Source organism: Lycorma delicatula, chromosome 4 (genome assembly GCF_047948215.1).
Source record: "Lycorma delicatula isolate Av1 chromosome 4, ASM4794821v1, whole genome shotgun sequence".
In the NCBI taxonomy this organism is placed as follows: Eukaryota; Metazoa; Arthropoda; class Insecta; order Hemiptera; family Fulgoridae; genus Lycorma; species Lycorma delicatula.
In genome coordinates, this window is record NC_134458.1 from 47,780,209 (window position 1) to 47,797,500 (window position 17,292).

At 29.2% G+C, this 17,292-nt stretch overlaps 1 protein-coding gene across 3 annotated transcripts in view; it reads left to right on the top strand.

Moving 5' to 3' along the window:
* rhea (Talin_middle and talin-RS domain-containing protein rhea) overlaps positions 1-17,292 on the top strand; it is a 345,464-nt gene that overhangs the window by 321,440 nt on the left and 6,732 nt on the right. For all 3 annotated transcript variants that reach the window (XM_075362858.1, XM_075362859.1, XM_075362857.1), the window contains 5 exons: positions 134-257; positions 2,320-2,441; positions 4,236-4,372; positions 10,957-11,094; positions 16,018-16,184. In XM_075362858.1, coding sequence (XP_075218973.1) covers positions 134-257; positions 2,320-2,441; positions 4,236-4,372; positions 10,957-11,094; positions 16,018-16,184 — 688 coding nt within the window. The remainder of the gene's footprint in view (positions 1-133; positions 258-2,319; positions 2,442-4,235; positions 4,373-10,956; positions 11,095-16,017; positions 16,185-17,292) is intronic.

The window sequence follows — 17,292 nt, forward strand, 5'->3', positions numbered from 1 at the left end:
TTAGTTACAGAATTTGAACTTTTAAAGATAGTATTATTAAATAATTTACAAACTTTTAATAACTAAAAAATTATTAAATTAAACTGATAAATTATAGTTCATACAAGATTGTTATATTTATTTATATTTTTAGGTAAGTCGCAGGCCTTTAACTAGTTCAGATGATGGCCAGTGGTCAGAAGGTTTGATTTCAGCTGCTCGTCTTGTTGCTGCTGCAACACATTCACTCGTTGAATCTGCAAACTCACTTGTACAAGGTATAATGTAGTGGAGCTGTTGTATTTCCAGTTTATTTATTAATTTAGTAGAATTTACTGTTGTTACTTTTTTAAATTATTTTCCCTGTTGGCTGTTGATTTAGGGCTTTTTATCTGTGAAATAACTTTTATTTCTTTTCTGTGTTAAATTTTTTAAGAGATTAAATTGTTTACTATAACTGAAATTATTAGATAATTCTACATATGTATATATGTTTTATTTTATATTTATTTTTTTGATACATTTCAAACTATGGTATAATTTTATTAACTACACATAAATTTCAGGTTTTAATAAGTATATAATGAGGAATGTTTCACATTAGAATAAATGTCTATTTTTTCTTTACATATGAAACTATATAAACTGAGTTATGTGTGTATACTGTGACTTTGTAAGATCAGTAATATGTACAAGGCATATTGATAAAGTAAGGGCTGTTTGGTCATTAAAAAAATTAACTCGTGAAAATAGATTTTTACTTACAGTTTTAGTTTACTACATATCTACTTCACTTTTCCACATAATTGCCATTCAGTTCTAAGCACTTTTCGTAACGCTGCACCAGTTTCTTTAACCCCTCTGCATAGAAGTTCGCCGCCTGGGAATTGAACCAGTTGACAACAGCAGTCTTGAGTTCCTCATCGTTTTCAAACCATTGTCCACCAAGCCACTTTTTCAAATGCAAGAAGAGGAAGTAGGTGCAAGGTTGGGGCTATAATATATAGGATGGTCAAAAAGTTCCCAATGAGACTCTTGAATCTTCTTGTTTAAGGCAATGGTGTGAGGACACGTGTTGTTGTGAAGGAGGATTACGCTGGACAACAGTTTCCCACGTCATCGATTTTTGTTTGCTTGTCTCAGTTTGGTGAGCGTTTTGCAGTACACGTCAGCTGTAATTGTTCATCCACGTTCCATGAAACAACCAGAATGATGCCCTTTTCATCGCAAAAAATGGTAGCCAACATTTTTCAACTCAAGTACGGAGATTGCTTAAACTTTTTCGGTTTTGGAGAACTTGAATGGCATTACCGCATTGACTGTTGTTTTGATTCTGCGTTAGTGTAGGATATCCACATCTCATTGCCCGTAATGGTGTGGGAAAACAAATCATCTTCATCTTGTCGATAGAGGTCCAAAAACACTCGTTCACTGCACATTCTTTGCTCTTTGTGTTGGTTGGTGAGCATTTTTTGTATCCACCTTGCACACTATTTCTGATATCCAAACCTTTCTATAACAATCATGTTAATAGAAGTGCATCCAATATGTGGAGATTCATCAGCCAGAGCACTAATCATCAATCGCAGTTTTTGGTTCACTTGTTCAACGATTTTGTCGGTTTGAATACTGGCTTGCCACTCCACTCTTCGTCATGCACATTTGTGCGGCCATTTTTAAAATCTTGACACCATTCTCTAACCTTTTCTTCATTCAGTACTGTAGGTCCATACACTAGGCACAACTCCTGATGAATTTCAGCAACTGAAGATGCTTCTGCATACAAAAATCGAATCACAGCGTGCACTTCAGAACTGGCGGGAGAAATGACTGTTACGGATATTGTGATCTGCGTTTACTGGCAGGAGAACGACTACTACATCAAAACAACAATTGCAATGGCTTCATAACTAATAGATGGCCCTGCATGCATGAAACTGTGTTCAGACCCGCTAATATTTAAATGTAAGCCGATGGCCCTTTCTTTATAAATGTGCCTCATAGCTGATATAGTGACTTTTGTGACATGTTCTTTTTTCTATAGACCCTGATCATCTGGTGATTACAGAAATTAATGAAATTTTCAAACGCATAAAAGTAATTGCCTATCTAGATTGAGTTCTTTGATTTTAGGATTGGAGTTAAAAGATATTTTACTGTTGAAAGTTGGACCTGTTTTATTATTTAATAACTAATATTTAATGAGATTCTGCTGACTTTAACTGATATTTCCATATCTAAATCACTTATTTTTCTGTGAAGGGATCTTATAAGTAATGGATATACTTAATGTTCTTGTTAGGATTGATAAATTTTAATGTTATGAATTTTTTCTTGTAGGTGTTAGTTCAGAAGAGAAATTGGTGTCTAGTGCTAAGCAGGTAGCTTCTTCTACTGCACAGCTGCTTGTTGCTTGCAAAGTTAAGGCTGATGCAGAAAGCGATACAACCAAACGTTTACAGGTGAAATACATTTACTTGTATTAACATGTTAAATTATGGTAAATAGAACTCTGATTTTGTCTGGATTGAATAAAAGGATTTTATTCTTTCAGTCTTATATTGGATTGCATTTATTTCAACTTCAGTTTTCTTTCATTGCATATTTATATTGGAAGTCTTAATGTTAGTATAATTATTGGTTTTTTTTTCTATAGAAGAAATCATAGTGTGTTACTTGAAGATTATATCGTTTTTGACTGCAGATGTTTTGTATATGAATGTCGTAAAAATTAATTTTTGGGAACAGAACTATTAATTTTGTTTACTATATTAGAGATAGAATACTGTTACAAGAGTTAAGTGAAAAATTTAAGTAAGGAATAGTTTCAAAGTCATGAAAAGAAGCCCATCCACTGTTATTAATAAAAAAAAACCTTTCTCAGAATTTTCATCTAGAGCTGATTTGCCACCTGAGTTTACACCATACCTCTGACACACATACATATATGTGTATGGGAACCACATTTAGATCCATGAATGAACAATGAAACATACTGATACACCTCCTTATTTGACTGTTCTCCTTTCTGGTTGCTTCAAAAACTGAAGTAATGAATCTGTGAAAAATGTTGGTGCATAATTAAACTTTACCAAAAGTGAACAGAAACAGCATTGATTTTTGAAGAGAAAAGAAGAAGCATAGGATAGCTTAGATTTTTGTGTGTGCTGGGCTTTGAAATAGACAGTAAGCTTATGAAAATGCTCGTTATCTTCTCATTGAATATAACTCTTCAAAACTTTATTTATTTTTGTAAAACTTATTAAAAGAAAACTGACTAAAACATTGTTTACTGGATACTAAGACAATTCTTTATTTTACTTATTTAATTTTTATAAATATAAATATTTAAGAGGTTTAGTTAAAAAATTAGAATATTTATTATTTTCCATGTGTACGTTGCAATCTGTTCAGCAGAGCAATCTGCCCTGGAGCCCAATGGGATGAGAATGTTATATATGACATGTAAATAAAGTCTAGTCTTGTACAGACTCAGAGCATCTATTCCTGAGATGTGTGGTTAATTGAAACCCAACCAGCATAGTACACCAGTACCTACTGTCTAGTATTCAAATCTATGTAAGAGCAACTAACTTTTATTAGGTTTTGAACCTTGAAAATTAGAATATTTGTATTAAAAAATTCCTTTATCAGATAATTTTAAAATTATAACCAACAGATTCATGTCATAAAGTGTTTATAAAATGAGTGAGAAATAATGAAAATGACAGTTTAAAAAGCAGGTTGTGGTTATGGTATCTGTCTTATAATTTTTTTTTAAATGGGTAGAAATGCTACATATGGGAAAAACCAAAGAACTTTTCTAGACTGATCTCCCACCTTCATAAAAAATAAAAAAAGGAGGAAGGAACATTAAAAAAGTAAAAAAAAATTTAACTGTACTTTTTTGTAGAGGTATTTTAGTCTGGTAAAGACTAAATAAATGACAGTACTTTTCTTCTGTAAAAATTTGTTATATGTTAATGTATTTGACCTACCCCCTATACTGTTATTAAATAATTTTTGTTTTGTATACAAATACTATGTAAATAGAAGATATAAGTATAGCACTAAAAAAAGAATATTTGTTTGATAAAGGAGAAAACAATTTCAGTATTTTTTATTATAATTGATAATTAGACGTGAAATTTAATATCTACTAAATTGATGAGGATAGTAACTGTGATGGATGATTCATACTTAAATTTTATTTTTTTAATTTTCTTTTATAATTTCTTAATTTATCTTAATTGTAGGCTGCAGGTAATGCAGTAAAGAGAGCTACAGACAACCTTGTGCGCGCAGCACAACAAGCAATTCAGCAAGAAGAAGTGCGTAGTCTTGTTTTGAATCGTCGAATGGTTGGTGGAATTGCACAGGAAATCAATGCAAGGTAATTCTGTGTGTTGCAATAGTGTTAAATGTGTTGAATTTTTTATCAACAATTGAGATATAATTTTTCTTTTTTATGTATATTTGGTTACATGTTTTCTTTATAGGTATGTTGTATTTTAATTTTTGAACATGAAGAATTCAAATAAAATTTTTATACAGGATTTTTTTCTGCTACTTTAAAGTCTTTTGAATTTGAAGAATCAGTTATGTTTACGTATCTTAAATTGAATTTTTTGGCATAATTTATTGTAATAATTTTAGAAGTCGTTACAATGTTAGCGTCATTAATTTTTAACAATATATTTTTTTAATCACCTTATTTTCATATACTTCCCAAGTCTATCTGATATAAAAAGAATGAAAGTAGTGAATCAGTTTACTATTTACTCAGCCTTCTTCTTGAAGTTTCTTCAAGTTTTCTTGAAGAAGTTTCTTTTTTCTGAAGGTAGTGACAGGAATAACATTTTGGTCACATGAATGAAAAGTCGAGAATGGTTTTATGTGGTGGCCTTGTTACGCTCACCATTTTTCTTCTCTTCTTGCAATATCACAAATTAACCCTCAACAACTAACTGTGTGTCTGTGTAATTTGTGTGATGGTTAGAGTGCTTCCATTAATTTAAAAATGCACTGTCACTTGATCAGTCTACCAAATTATACTCAAACTACCTGTAATTAATTCTATATAAAATTAAAAATTTGAAATTATGACAGTTGGTGCTTAATATTAATTCAAAAGCAAAACATCAATTATTTTTCAAAATTTAGAGTAGCCTGTAAATAGCCTGAATTGTACTGTAAAATAATCTTGATAGACAATTTTCTCAATTTGACTTTCAATTTGAATAGTAGGAATTGGGACTGCAAAGTAAAAACATAGCTGGGATTATAAGAATCTCAGAATAGTTGAAAATTATATGTAATGTAGTTTGAATTATAAGAATTTCATTATTTATTTACTATTGCAAATTCACGTGATAACACACACACATATATATATATATATATATATATATATATATATATATATATATATATATATATTTATTTATAATACAGCCTAGTTAAGTTCCAAAAGTTCTGTCTGCACAAGTGAGTGTAGTAAATTAAACAGTAATTCTTAATATGAGCATTAATTCAAGTTCATGTGCTGTTAAATATCTATAATACAGTAAATTAGCTAAATATATGTTCTTATAGTTTTAACTATAGATAAGAAATATATATATAGTTAGAGATTTTTCTAATTCATTTCTTAATAAGATGCCTTATAGTTTCATCTACTGAATATGTACTTGAAAATTTTAAGTTCGGCTGTAAGTTGAATGTTATGTTTAAATTTTTTTTATAACTCCTCTTCCCTACTTTAAGTTATATCTAGTCAAGATTAGAGTTTTATTTCTAGTGATGTTTTTTCTATTCTCGTATACTTTTTTAAACTTAAAATTAAGATTATACTTAACTAAAGTAACTGAATTAATTAAATTTACTAAATTAAAATTATACATGATTACTTCCCACGGAAAAGATTATCTTTTAGTGTAGCTGTATTATGTTTTTGTTTCCAATGAGAATATAGCTCGAATACCTATTTTAAAGGAGAAAGTTTGGTGATGATGTCAAAAATGGGATATCAGGTTTTTTTTTGCAAATCTATATTTTAGGGTCCACAGCTAGTTCATCTAGACCAAAAAATCTGATGTGGACACCACATGGCTTCCTTGTATGACCATTATAATTATATATACACATTTAAAAAAAATGAAAAGTACATAAAATTTTATTTCATTAATAACTTATTGAATTCTGATTTATTATAAAACTTTTTACAAATGGAAATTAATAATTAGTAATAAATCAAACATGAACTTTATTTATACAATTAGCATTATTACAATTGTTATACATTAACTGTAAATAGTTAACTTTTAATGTCATTTTGCATATATGTTATTGATGAATTAAATGAAATGATGAAAAACACTGAACGAGTACTGCAGTAGAACTTTCTCGACGAGAGAAGACCAAGGAAAGAATAAAAAGATGAATGAGAATGATGAATATAAAGAGAGAGAAAATTTGAAAACTAGAGAACATGTACATAAATTAAGATCAGAAGAATTATATCAAACCAAAGAGCGAATAAATGATTTGCAACAAAAAAAAATAAATGAAAAGGTGATCAATTCTGACTTAGGGAGAATATTGTTCAACAATATCAGAGGAGTAATGAACTAAAAGATAAGAATTTATTATAATTTATTAAAGATCGGGCATGTATACCTCAGTGTATTTGTTGTTCTTGTGAGGATCTATTTTTCAGTCACTCTGTAGTTCACTTTAATGTAAATAAATTTTTTTTTTTTTTGTCTTCAGTCATTTGACTGGTTTGATGCAGCTCTCCAAGATTCCCTATCTAGTGCTAGTCGTTTCATTTCAGTATACCCTCTACATCCTACATCCCTAACAATTTGTTTTAGATATTCCAAACGTGGCCTGCCTACACAATTTTTTCCTTCTACCTGTCCTTCCAATATTAAAGCGACTATTCCAGGATGCCTTAGTATGTGGCCTATAAGTCTGTCTCTTCTTTTAACTATATTTTTCCAAATGCTTCTTTCTTCATCTATTTGCCGCAATACCTCTTCATTTGTCACCTTATCCACCCATCTGATTTTTAACATTCTCCTCTAGCACCACATTTCAAAAGCTTCTATTCTTTTCTTCTCAGATACTCCGATCGTCCAAGTTTCACTTCCATATAAAGCGACACTCCAAACATACACTATCAAAAATCTTTTCCTGACATTTAAATTAATTTTTGATGTAAACAAATTATATTTTTTACTGAAGGCTCATTTAGCTTGTGCTATTCTGCATTTTATATGTAAATAAAATTAAACAGAAATTCCAGAGTAATTAAATAAAATGAAACAGAAATTAAAGTAGAAAATCCAAAAATAATATGATTCTAAATTATAATTTTCAATTAATATTAAATAATCAGATGTTTCACCAACTCTATAACATATACACATATGTAACTATGCCTATTAAATTACATATACACATTTTTAAATGTACATATACTTTTATTTCGCTAATAACTTCTGATTTTTTTCATTTTTTTTTATTGTTATACTGAATAATTACACTGATGGGCAAAAAAAAATTTAATGTTTCTCTAAGTGTGATCCCATTTCTGAACTGCTTTTTTGCGTACATTACAGATCTGTAAATATAATTTTTCTATTACCGTTAGTTTTAAATAAATTATGCTTTAAAAAAATTAAGGGAAAATATAGTTAAAATCTGTAAAATTTATAATTTTGCATGGCCATACCTGTATTAGAATGATTTTTGTTAATGATTTTCTTTTATAAATATCCTCAGGCACATCCCAAATTAATGTCCAATGGTAATTGGCTAGCCTGTTAGTATTCCATCTCCCTTTATAGTGGCTTTCCATCACCGAAATGTCTTGGTGGAGATGTTCTCCGTGTTAGTCACTTATGTCTCTGAGGTTGTCCGGGAAAAAAATCCAGGTATGAGTGGAGGAAATGTATTTTCAAAGACATATTATATCCCATAGTCCTGTGTGAAGTAAGAAGTTGATAAACAATATCATGGTAATAGTCGGATTTTTGTTTGCCGAGAAAATTTTTGCAAACGTCTTTAGATGAAGCCTAAGCTGCACTTTCTACACTATTTAACATGGAGTTAAATACATCATCTTTGATCAACTCTTATTTGAGGACCAAAAAATATTCTTTCTTTAATTTTTCCTTCACTTTCATTCGAAAATCTGCCTGATGTACAAAAATCCAGGACTATCCTTCTCATTGCTTTTACAAAATTTTTCATTAGTCCTAGCTTGATATGGAGAGGAAGTAAAAATATTTTTTGGGTTCAGCTAAGGGCTCATGAATAATATTTTTCCCATTTGTAGTTAAGTTGCCTCGTTTCTTCCACTCTTTGGTAACATGTTTATCCCTAGCTTGGTTGTCCCATTCGCAAGAAAAACACATGTACTTAGTATAGGCTAACAAAATAATAGCTGTAACTTTCAAATCACCTCTTATGTTCCAGCTATGTTTTTTATAATTTATTTTTTCAAGAACGTCTTTCATTACATTGTACATCCCTCAAATTAATACCATAAGCAATTGGTATTGAAGGATATTTATTACTGTTGTGTAGTAGAACCATTATTAAACTATACTTGGATGAATCTATGAAAAGGCCAATCCTCAGGTTTATGAACTTGTTCTAAGTGCAACATAAGCTCATCAATATTTGTGCAATAAACCAAATTATTTTCATCAATAAAGTACTGAGAAAGTTCTTTTGGTTGGTTTCAAAAGCCAAACATTTTTGTATTTTTTTGAAGTAAATTCCAACCTTGCAGTCTTGATCCTAACAGTTCAGTTTGATTTTTTGATAAATTTAAATTTCTACCAAGTCATTTAATTTACCTTGTGATATAAGATGTGGCTTATTGGAAGATAATTCAAAACCAAAATCAATGTTGCCTTCTTCATTACTGCCAGATTCTTCATCGCTGCTTTTGAAACATACATTTGCAGGTGGCTGAGGAACTGGAATAATTTCAACGTGAGGTACAGGCCTGATTAAAGATTGCGATGAAGGATATTTTATAGTATGTTTAGATTTTTTGGAAATTCTAGACACATTTGTTAAACAAAAGTAAAAATTGGTTATATGATCCTCTTTGGTTCATGCCAAACCATAAGTACACCAATTGGCAAAGCCTTCCGTGTACCTTTCACCCATCCTCTTAAATAGACAGAACAATCAGTGTATATTATATGTGGAGCCCAAGCCTTATCCTGATCACCAACTTTACACTGAAAGTACAAATGATATGCTTTTTTAATTAAAGGTGTAACGTTTTTTCTATTTGATTTTACGGTAAACTCACCGCATACATAACAAAAGGCATCCTCATCATTTACACAATTTCAAGGCATTATGACACTGTACTGTTAACAAACTTAAGACAACAATAAGACTGAACAAAATTAATTAATTCCTAAATCCAGTGCTTAATACAAACAACACAGCTGTGTTTTCAGCTACATGTTTTGACCTACACAGTTGTGATTAATCTAGTCCATGAAGGCTCACTCTTTAGTGTTAGATACGACGTCATAATATATGACTATGATATGATTTAATTGTTTGTCTAGTATTGTTTATTTATAGCATACAAATTATGTTAACAAAGTTAAACAATAAAAAACAACCTAACAAAATACAATATAGGAGCTTAAAATGCTAACTATATGTTGAAAAATGAAAAATAAACCTTTAATTAAAATTTTTTAATTTTTAAAAATGGTGGGTGATAAAAAGATTCTGAGTTCATATTCGTTTTCAGCATAAAAAAAACAGATTAAAATCACGTATTACATGATAGGAAACAAAAGTTATGATTATCAGTGTTATTGTAAAAGTTTTTTTACAATCACTGATTAATAATTATTATTAAATCAATATATTTAATTTTTAAAAAAGTTAAAAAATAAAAAAGGAGATGAAGTCTAATTTGAACCGATGTGCCTTCCCCTTATAGATCCACTTATTTCATTTGGCTGTAACTTTAGAACCAATGAAAATAAGTAGTACATGATATATCGTTGAAAAGCTGTGATGGGGGCTTATTACTGTAGTTAAGAAAACTCCAAAATCCAACAAAATTTTGATTTTGGGCCTTTTTGGACAGTTTTTGTTCAGTCGATTGCAATCAAAAGGTACACAACTAAATGTTATAACAGTCCTAAATCAAAAATTTTAACATAATAAGACTAATCGTTTTTGAGTTATGTGAGATAAGTACGTATATACAGACGTCATGCTGAAATTAGTCAAAGTGGATTCAGGGATGGTCAAGATGAATATTTCTGTTGAAATCTGAAAACTGAAATCTTTCATGATCACAATACTTTACAAGGAAGTAAAAAACATGTTTGTATGTTTATGTCACACCGCTATTGGCCTTATATCTCTGGATTGACTGAACTGATTTTCTTCAGATTTGGCTCAAGTATTTCTATATATATGGGGATTGACCATATTAATTTTTTTCAAAATTTGTTATGGAGCTGGGTGGATATCGCAAAAAAACCAATTTTGATTTTCTTCATAGGCATTTTAGGGAAAACTTTATCAGAGGAAATTTGTTACCTACAATGCATATATAAATATTCCAAAAAGTATTTTTCTTTTTAAAAAACCAACTCCTATTCCTAAAATTGAAAAATATGCTTTTTTGTTCTTTTGCACTACCTCCCATTTTTTTAACTTCTGCAGCTGATTCTTGATGTTGGAGGGGAGTGATTCACATGAACCCCTCCCCTCCAAGCTATAATATTATAAGTTGCAAAGATATTAAACAAAGTATAATACACAGATATAAGTGGTTCTTTGACAGTCTTGCTTTTAAAAGTCGGTTATTTGAATATTTATTTTATATTTCTCTTTGTGTTTTCATCATCTTAATTTAACTTTTTCATTTTATTCCTACAATGAATTGTATTTTACAAGTAATACTGTTTACAGGTCAGAAGTTCTTCGAATTGAGAGAGAACTTGAAGAAGCCAGAGGAAGACTGACAGCAATTCGTCAAGCTAAGTACAAGTTAAAAGGTGGTGATAGCCCTTCAGACACAGATGAACAGTACGATTCTTCTTATAGCAAGTGTGTTTTTTTAATTTAAATTTTAAATAATGTTAATATTTGAATAAAATAATTTCATTCAGTTTACTGCAGAATAATGTATAATATTGTACCCTACCACAGAAAAGTATTAAAATAATCTTTAATAAACAATTTGAAGTAATTGTAATCTCAGTAGATTAATTTAAAAAGAAAAACAGTAAAAGTTTTTTTTTTTTAAATATTAAGAAAGATTTCTTTCTTCTGGCAGTTATTTGACAAAATTCAAATGTCTCTTTTGCAATGCCATTTTATTAATATCTTATAAATACTTTTTTATTTTTATATTTTTTTTTCATAATTTTCTTGAGTATTTGGTGGATACTATATTCTACCAGTTTTTTTAATTTTCTGTATAAGAGTACATCTAAAATCATAAATTTAGCTTTGTAAATTCCACTTACATAATGTAGTAGTTTTACCTTCGAATAAAAAAAAAAGATAAAAAATTTTGGCTGGTTGTAATTTGAAAACAAAGTGTTTCCGGACGCATTTTTATTTGAAATTTTGATTCCGTGAATTCACTTTGAAAGTTTAGCAGGACCTGAAACACTGCAGTTCACTATGGAGAGTTCAGCTGTTTTACACATGTTTAGTTGATTCAGCTATTCTAATTGATATATATTTTTTGTTCTATTTTTGGATTAACTCACATGTCTAATTTTCCAAGTTTCACCGATGAAAATTATTTCCAAAATATTACTTTTTTGTATACATAAAATTTTAATTAAGGTTTTAAAATTGATAATAAAAATAAGTTAATTCTTTTTTCTTAAGAAATTGTCCTCATTTCAGAACTTTTAATACATTGATTTTAGATCAGTTTATTTCTTATGCCAATTAAATCCTACATTTAGCCTTATCATAACTGACTACCTAACCGTATATACTATTTTATACATATTTGTTTATTTTAAAGTTTAATTTAGAGTGGCAGTCATTGATGCATTTTATAAAATACACAATAAAACAATTACAAGGATATAACAAGCAATATACATGAAATGCTCCAACAATCATCATGTACAGTATTGAAACAGTTAAGCCAAATTGTGTATGGAGTATTTTTAAAATTTAAATCTTTTAATAATTAAATAAAAATTGATAATATTTAAAAGGTTTAATGCATATTATAATTTACTCTACTTCATCAATAAGGTTACAAAAACAAGAAAAGCGCATAATTTATCTGATATCTAGCATCTGTCATTTGGAACTATCTTAAACTGTATTAATCCACTAAAAAAAAAGTATTATAAGTAGGATTTGAGAAAATAGATGCATCAGATTAGTGGAGGGCCTGTGTGAATTCATACTGAGCTACCCTTGCCAACATAAGTGAACTGGTATGGCTTAAAATGTTTTGAGCATACTATGTTACAATTCAACTATGCAGACTGCTTCAACATGTTCTGTAATTCTCATATTTTTCTTTTATCCCTTTTTAATATTAAAATAGCTAAAAAACAATATTTAAAGTATTTTAATTCTTTGAATATTGTCCTATAGTTTGTGGTTGAAGAATCTATTTTACCTGTAAATTTTAATTAAAATGGTATTTTTAAAATGTAAGGATTTTTTTTATTATTAGTTTTCAAATTTTGTTTGTTACTTTTAGTCAACTTTTGATTTTTATTGCTTATATTAAATAAAATAGCTCGCTCATTAGGCATTAAACATGTCTCTTTCTCTCGTAAGTAATGACTGTTCTGTAAACTGTCTTCAGTTATTGCAAATCAGACATATATTTTTATTTCAGTTATTCATAGAACATATAATTTGTTATCTGTTGGTTGTTTTTATTGAGAATAGATGTCAATTATCTAAAAAAGAAATAATTTCTAAAAAGTGATAAAAAAAGTTGTCTTATATTATTTTCTATCTTTAATAGTAGCACTGCATTTACTAAATTAGTTATCCCATTTCAATAAAATTGCTGGAGTTGGTGATGTAAGTGTTAATAGAAATTAACAAAGGCTAATACAGTTTAAACAGAAGCTCAGATACAGTTTGTAAATTTTTTTAGGTTTATTAAAGACTGTGAAGAGTTAGTAAAATATATTAATTTTCTTGGAAAAGCTTTAGAAAGCTTTTTTATGTTGTATCATTTTATGTTAAATATAATAATTAATATATCTGTACAAAATTATTATTGTAATTCATTTTTTACTGCATTAATTGTAATATTTGTCCTTTTTTAATCAAACTGGTATGGGATAATGTAGACTACCTCAAACAGTATTAACGTTATTATTGATGAATGAAATAAAATTTTCAATCAGGATAATGTTTTGCAGTAGGCTGTCGATAATCTAACATTCTTTAATCCGACACCGACACCTCCAGTAATCTAACACTTTTCTGTCTACCTGCTGAGGCAATTCATTTAATGCACAATTTTTTTTTTTTGTGAGTAGGCCGTGGTTATGTGGAGTACTCTAATAAATTACAGTACAGTACTTCTGATCATCGCTGATAACGTCATAGGCTGTGTTTGCAGTTGAATGTGTGGTGCCATCTGTGGCAACTTGTACAGTACCAGGCTCTACAGACAGCATTAAACTTCTAAACTTCTTACAGTATCTTACCGCACATCTCAGTATCACATGATCGTGTGTCGTGTTTATCTGTCGTATTGTTTTAATGTGTCTAGTTTTCCTTATCTTAAAATGTCCAGTTTTCTGTATCTTAAACAGTAACCAAACTTTGTCGTGTTTAGTTTTGAAGATGTCGAAACCACAAAAATGTAAGCACATCATGCTAAGTTTATTTCAAAAAGTAGAAATTCATAAAAGAATTAAAAAGTGAAAAAACTGGTGATGTAGCCTCACTATACGGAATTGGATGTACAACGATTGATTATTAGCAAAAAAATTTGGTAACAATAGAAAAATTTGTAAAAGATAATGTCAGTGATAAAAGTGATTAGAAAACATTAAAATCTGGCACGTTCTTGTTAATGGAAGATACACTTTATGCTTGATTTATCCAGGAAAGTTCCAAACATGTTCCTCTTTATGGCGAAATCATAAAAAAAATCTAAGCTTTTCTTTAAAGAAATGATGAAAAAATATTTTCGCGCAAGTGACAAGTGGTTTTACAAATTCAAGAAGTGCTACGAAATTTGTTTACTGACCATCACGGGTGAGAAACATTCTTCTTATTTTACTGAGCCAAATAAAGAAAAATTTATGAAGACAGTCCAAGAGTTGGATCTTGGTCCTGACCAGGTTTATAATGCTGATGATAGTGGGTTATTTTGGAGACTGCTACTTAAAAAATACTTGTCCATTGTGCTGAAGAGAGCACTCCAGGTTGCAAAATATTGAAAAACAGTTATGTTTGTGCCTTGTTCAAACACGAATGATACCCATAAAATTTAATTGCTTGTTATAGGCAAGTCCAAAAATCCTTGGGCTTTAAAAAGATAAGACTTATGAAATACAAAAATCAAAGCTAGGTGTGGATGACAAGGGTAGTATTTTTTGAATGGTTTAATGAGCAGTTCATGTCATCAGCAAAAAACTCCTTAAACAAAGACAGTTATCAGAAAAAGCATTGTTACTTTTAGACAACTGTACAGGGCACCCAGATGAGGAAGACTTGGAAAGTAAAGATGGGTTTATCCGTGTCTTATTTCTTCTGCCAAATGTTACGGTTATCATTCAGCTGATGGATCAAAATGTAATCCAGATGGTTAAAACAAATTACAAAAAGAGGCTAATGTATAGTGTAATGAGCAAATTGGAAAATATGCCTATTTTAAAATGGTTTAAAAGAAAGAAATTTTAAAGACGTCACGTTTGATCTTGCACAAGTGTGGGAAAAGATTCCTGTCAAAACAATAGTGTGCTCTTGAAAAAATTTATGGCCAACTCATCCTCTATTACATTTGTACAAAAAACGCAAAAAAACCAGTAGAAAATGAACAAATACCGATGACATCTGAAAGTAATGATGTCAGTCCTGATGCTTAAATGAACGACATTACGGAATTGCTAGGCCAACTGTGTCAGGACTGACATGAATGACCAGAATTGGAGATAAAAATTATCAATTGATGACTGACTGGGAGATAATTGAAGATGTTCTGGATCAGGATGAAGATAATAATGACAGCAAAAATGTGATACCTTTGCCATCGATTATTACTCCAGGTAACAAAAGTGCTTTGAGTGCATTTAATGCATGTATTAAGTAGGCGGAAGAAAATGAAGTGGCAGCTGTTGATATTTTAACATTAAAAGTTTGTGAGAAAATAATTTTTAAGTGTCCATTAAAGCAAAAAAAAAAACAAAAGACTATTGACTAGTATTTTTCTGTTAAGTTAGTAGTTAGTTGTATTATTGTTATTTTCTTAATCAAATTACATCAGTTATTCATAATAAATTCATATGAAAGTACGCAATGTTTTCTGTTGGTTATTCCATTGAAATTAGGGTAATTCCAGTAATCTGACAAAAGGGCTGCGCGATATGTGTTTGATTATCAAGAGCTTACTATATATCTTGCCCTCAGTGGTAGAGTGGTAGCATGGTAGCATGGTAGCATCTCTATCTTTTACCTGGTAGGTTTCTGAATCGTAGTCAGAGTTGCGATTTTACCTATCCTATAAAATTCATTTTTTATTAAAAAAAAAAAAAAGAAAGAAAAAAAGTAGATGTAATTAAGTGTCAGCCTATAGCTGTTGGAGTGAATAAATAAATAATTTATTTGCTCATGAGCTAACTGCTGACAATCTAGTTGAAATATTACAATCACTTTGAGCCATGCTTCATTTTATACATTATCACAGCAGTACAAACTTCAGTATTTCTCACTAACAAGCGTCCATGTTTTAATACCTCTTATTGAATGTAATATTGTTAATATTTTAATTATTTACTGATTATAAATTGTTTTAAGGAATGATGGAAATATCAGTCAGCCTCTAAATTCTACCATGAATATGACTCAGTATTCTCAAAATCGTATGGATTCCTCATCATCTTATAATGGAACACCTGAAAGAATGTACATCAGCAGTGTAGAAAGTAGAACTAAAGTATACGGTTCACCTAAAGGATTTGAAGGTATTTTATTAAAAAACTTCAGTTTTTTTAAAACTGTTGTAATGTAACTCTTATTTCATTTTTAAATTTATTGAAGTCCAGTGGTTAATTGGGTTTTATTTGCCTTATATTTTTAAATGTAATATTTTTTTCTAAGACCAGCTATTTACTTATTTGTTTTGCCTTTATTTTTAATATTTCTGAATTACTTTCTCTGTGCTTGTTATCTTTGTTTTTTTATTAATCAGATTCTCAACCATGCTTGTACATTTTGTTATACAAGTACGTTTACAAATTTAAAGATAATATTTTGATTAGTGTACTACATGTATATATGTAATTTTCTAAGTAATTAGTTGTGAAAATTATGTTAATTACTCTGATAATTTAAAGTCATTTGTTTTTGAGAGTTTTATATTTTATTTTCAAAAATTGACATCTAATATTTAAGACACTTATCCTAATTCACCATAATAAATAGTTTTAATTCATGAAACTACAATATTTATTTTAAATAATTCTCTATATGTAACTTGCATATAAAAAACAGTTGAGATGTTAAAGTTCTAAGTAGATTATGTGATTCCAGCTCAACCCAAATCAATTAAATTCTGTACATTTCTATTGGAGGCAGGTAAGTTATATATTGTTAAAGTTGCTATGATGTCCCGTCCAAAATGGTAGAGGGAGAAATTTCAGTCATTTGATTTTTATAATTGTTTTAGTAATATAAAACTATTATATATATATATTTTTTTTAAATTTATTTTATATATATATATATATATATATATATATATATATATCTTTTTTACTAAATCTTTCAAAAAAATATTATAATTAATTTTTAAAAAAAACACTCATTTTATTTAAACCCAAGTTCAGTGTAATGATGTTTAAATCGTGTTCTTACTGTTGTTTGACAGTGTGACACCCAAATGTGAGACCCTATCAGTTCACTGAATAATACAGTAATCACAGAAATATTCTTATCTCATATTCTTTTCCTTTGAACATCAAAAGTCTTTATAAGAAGGATATGAGCATTTTAGACAATTGATGATTCAATATCATCACAATTTTCAGCCAGGAATATGTATTTAATCATCTTTATATAAATAAAATAGTA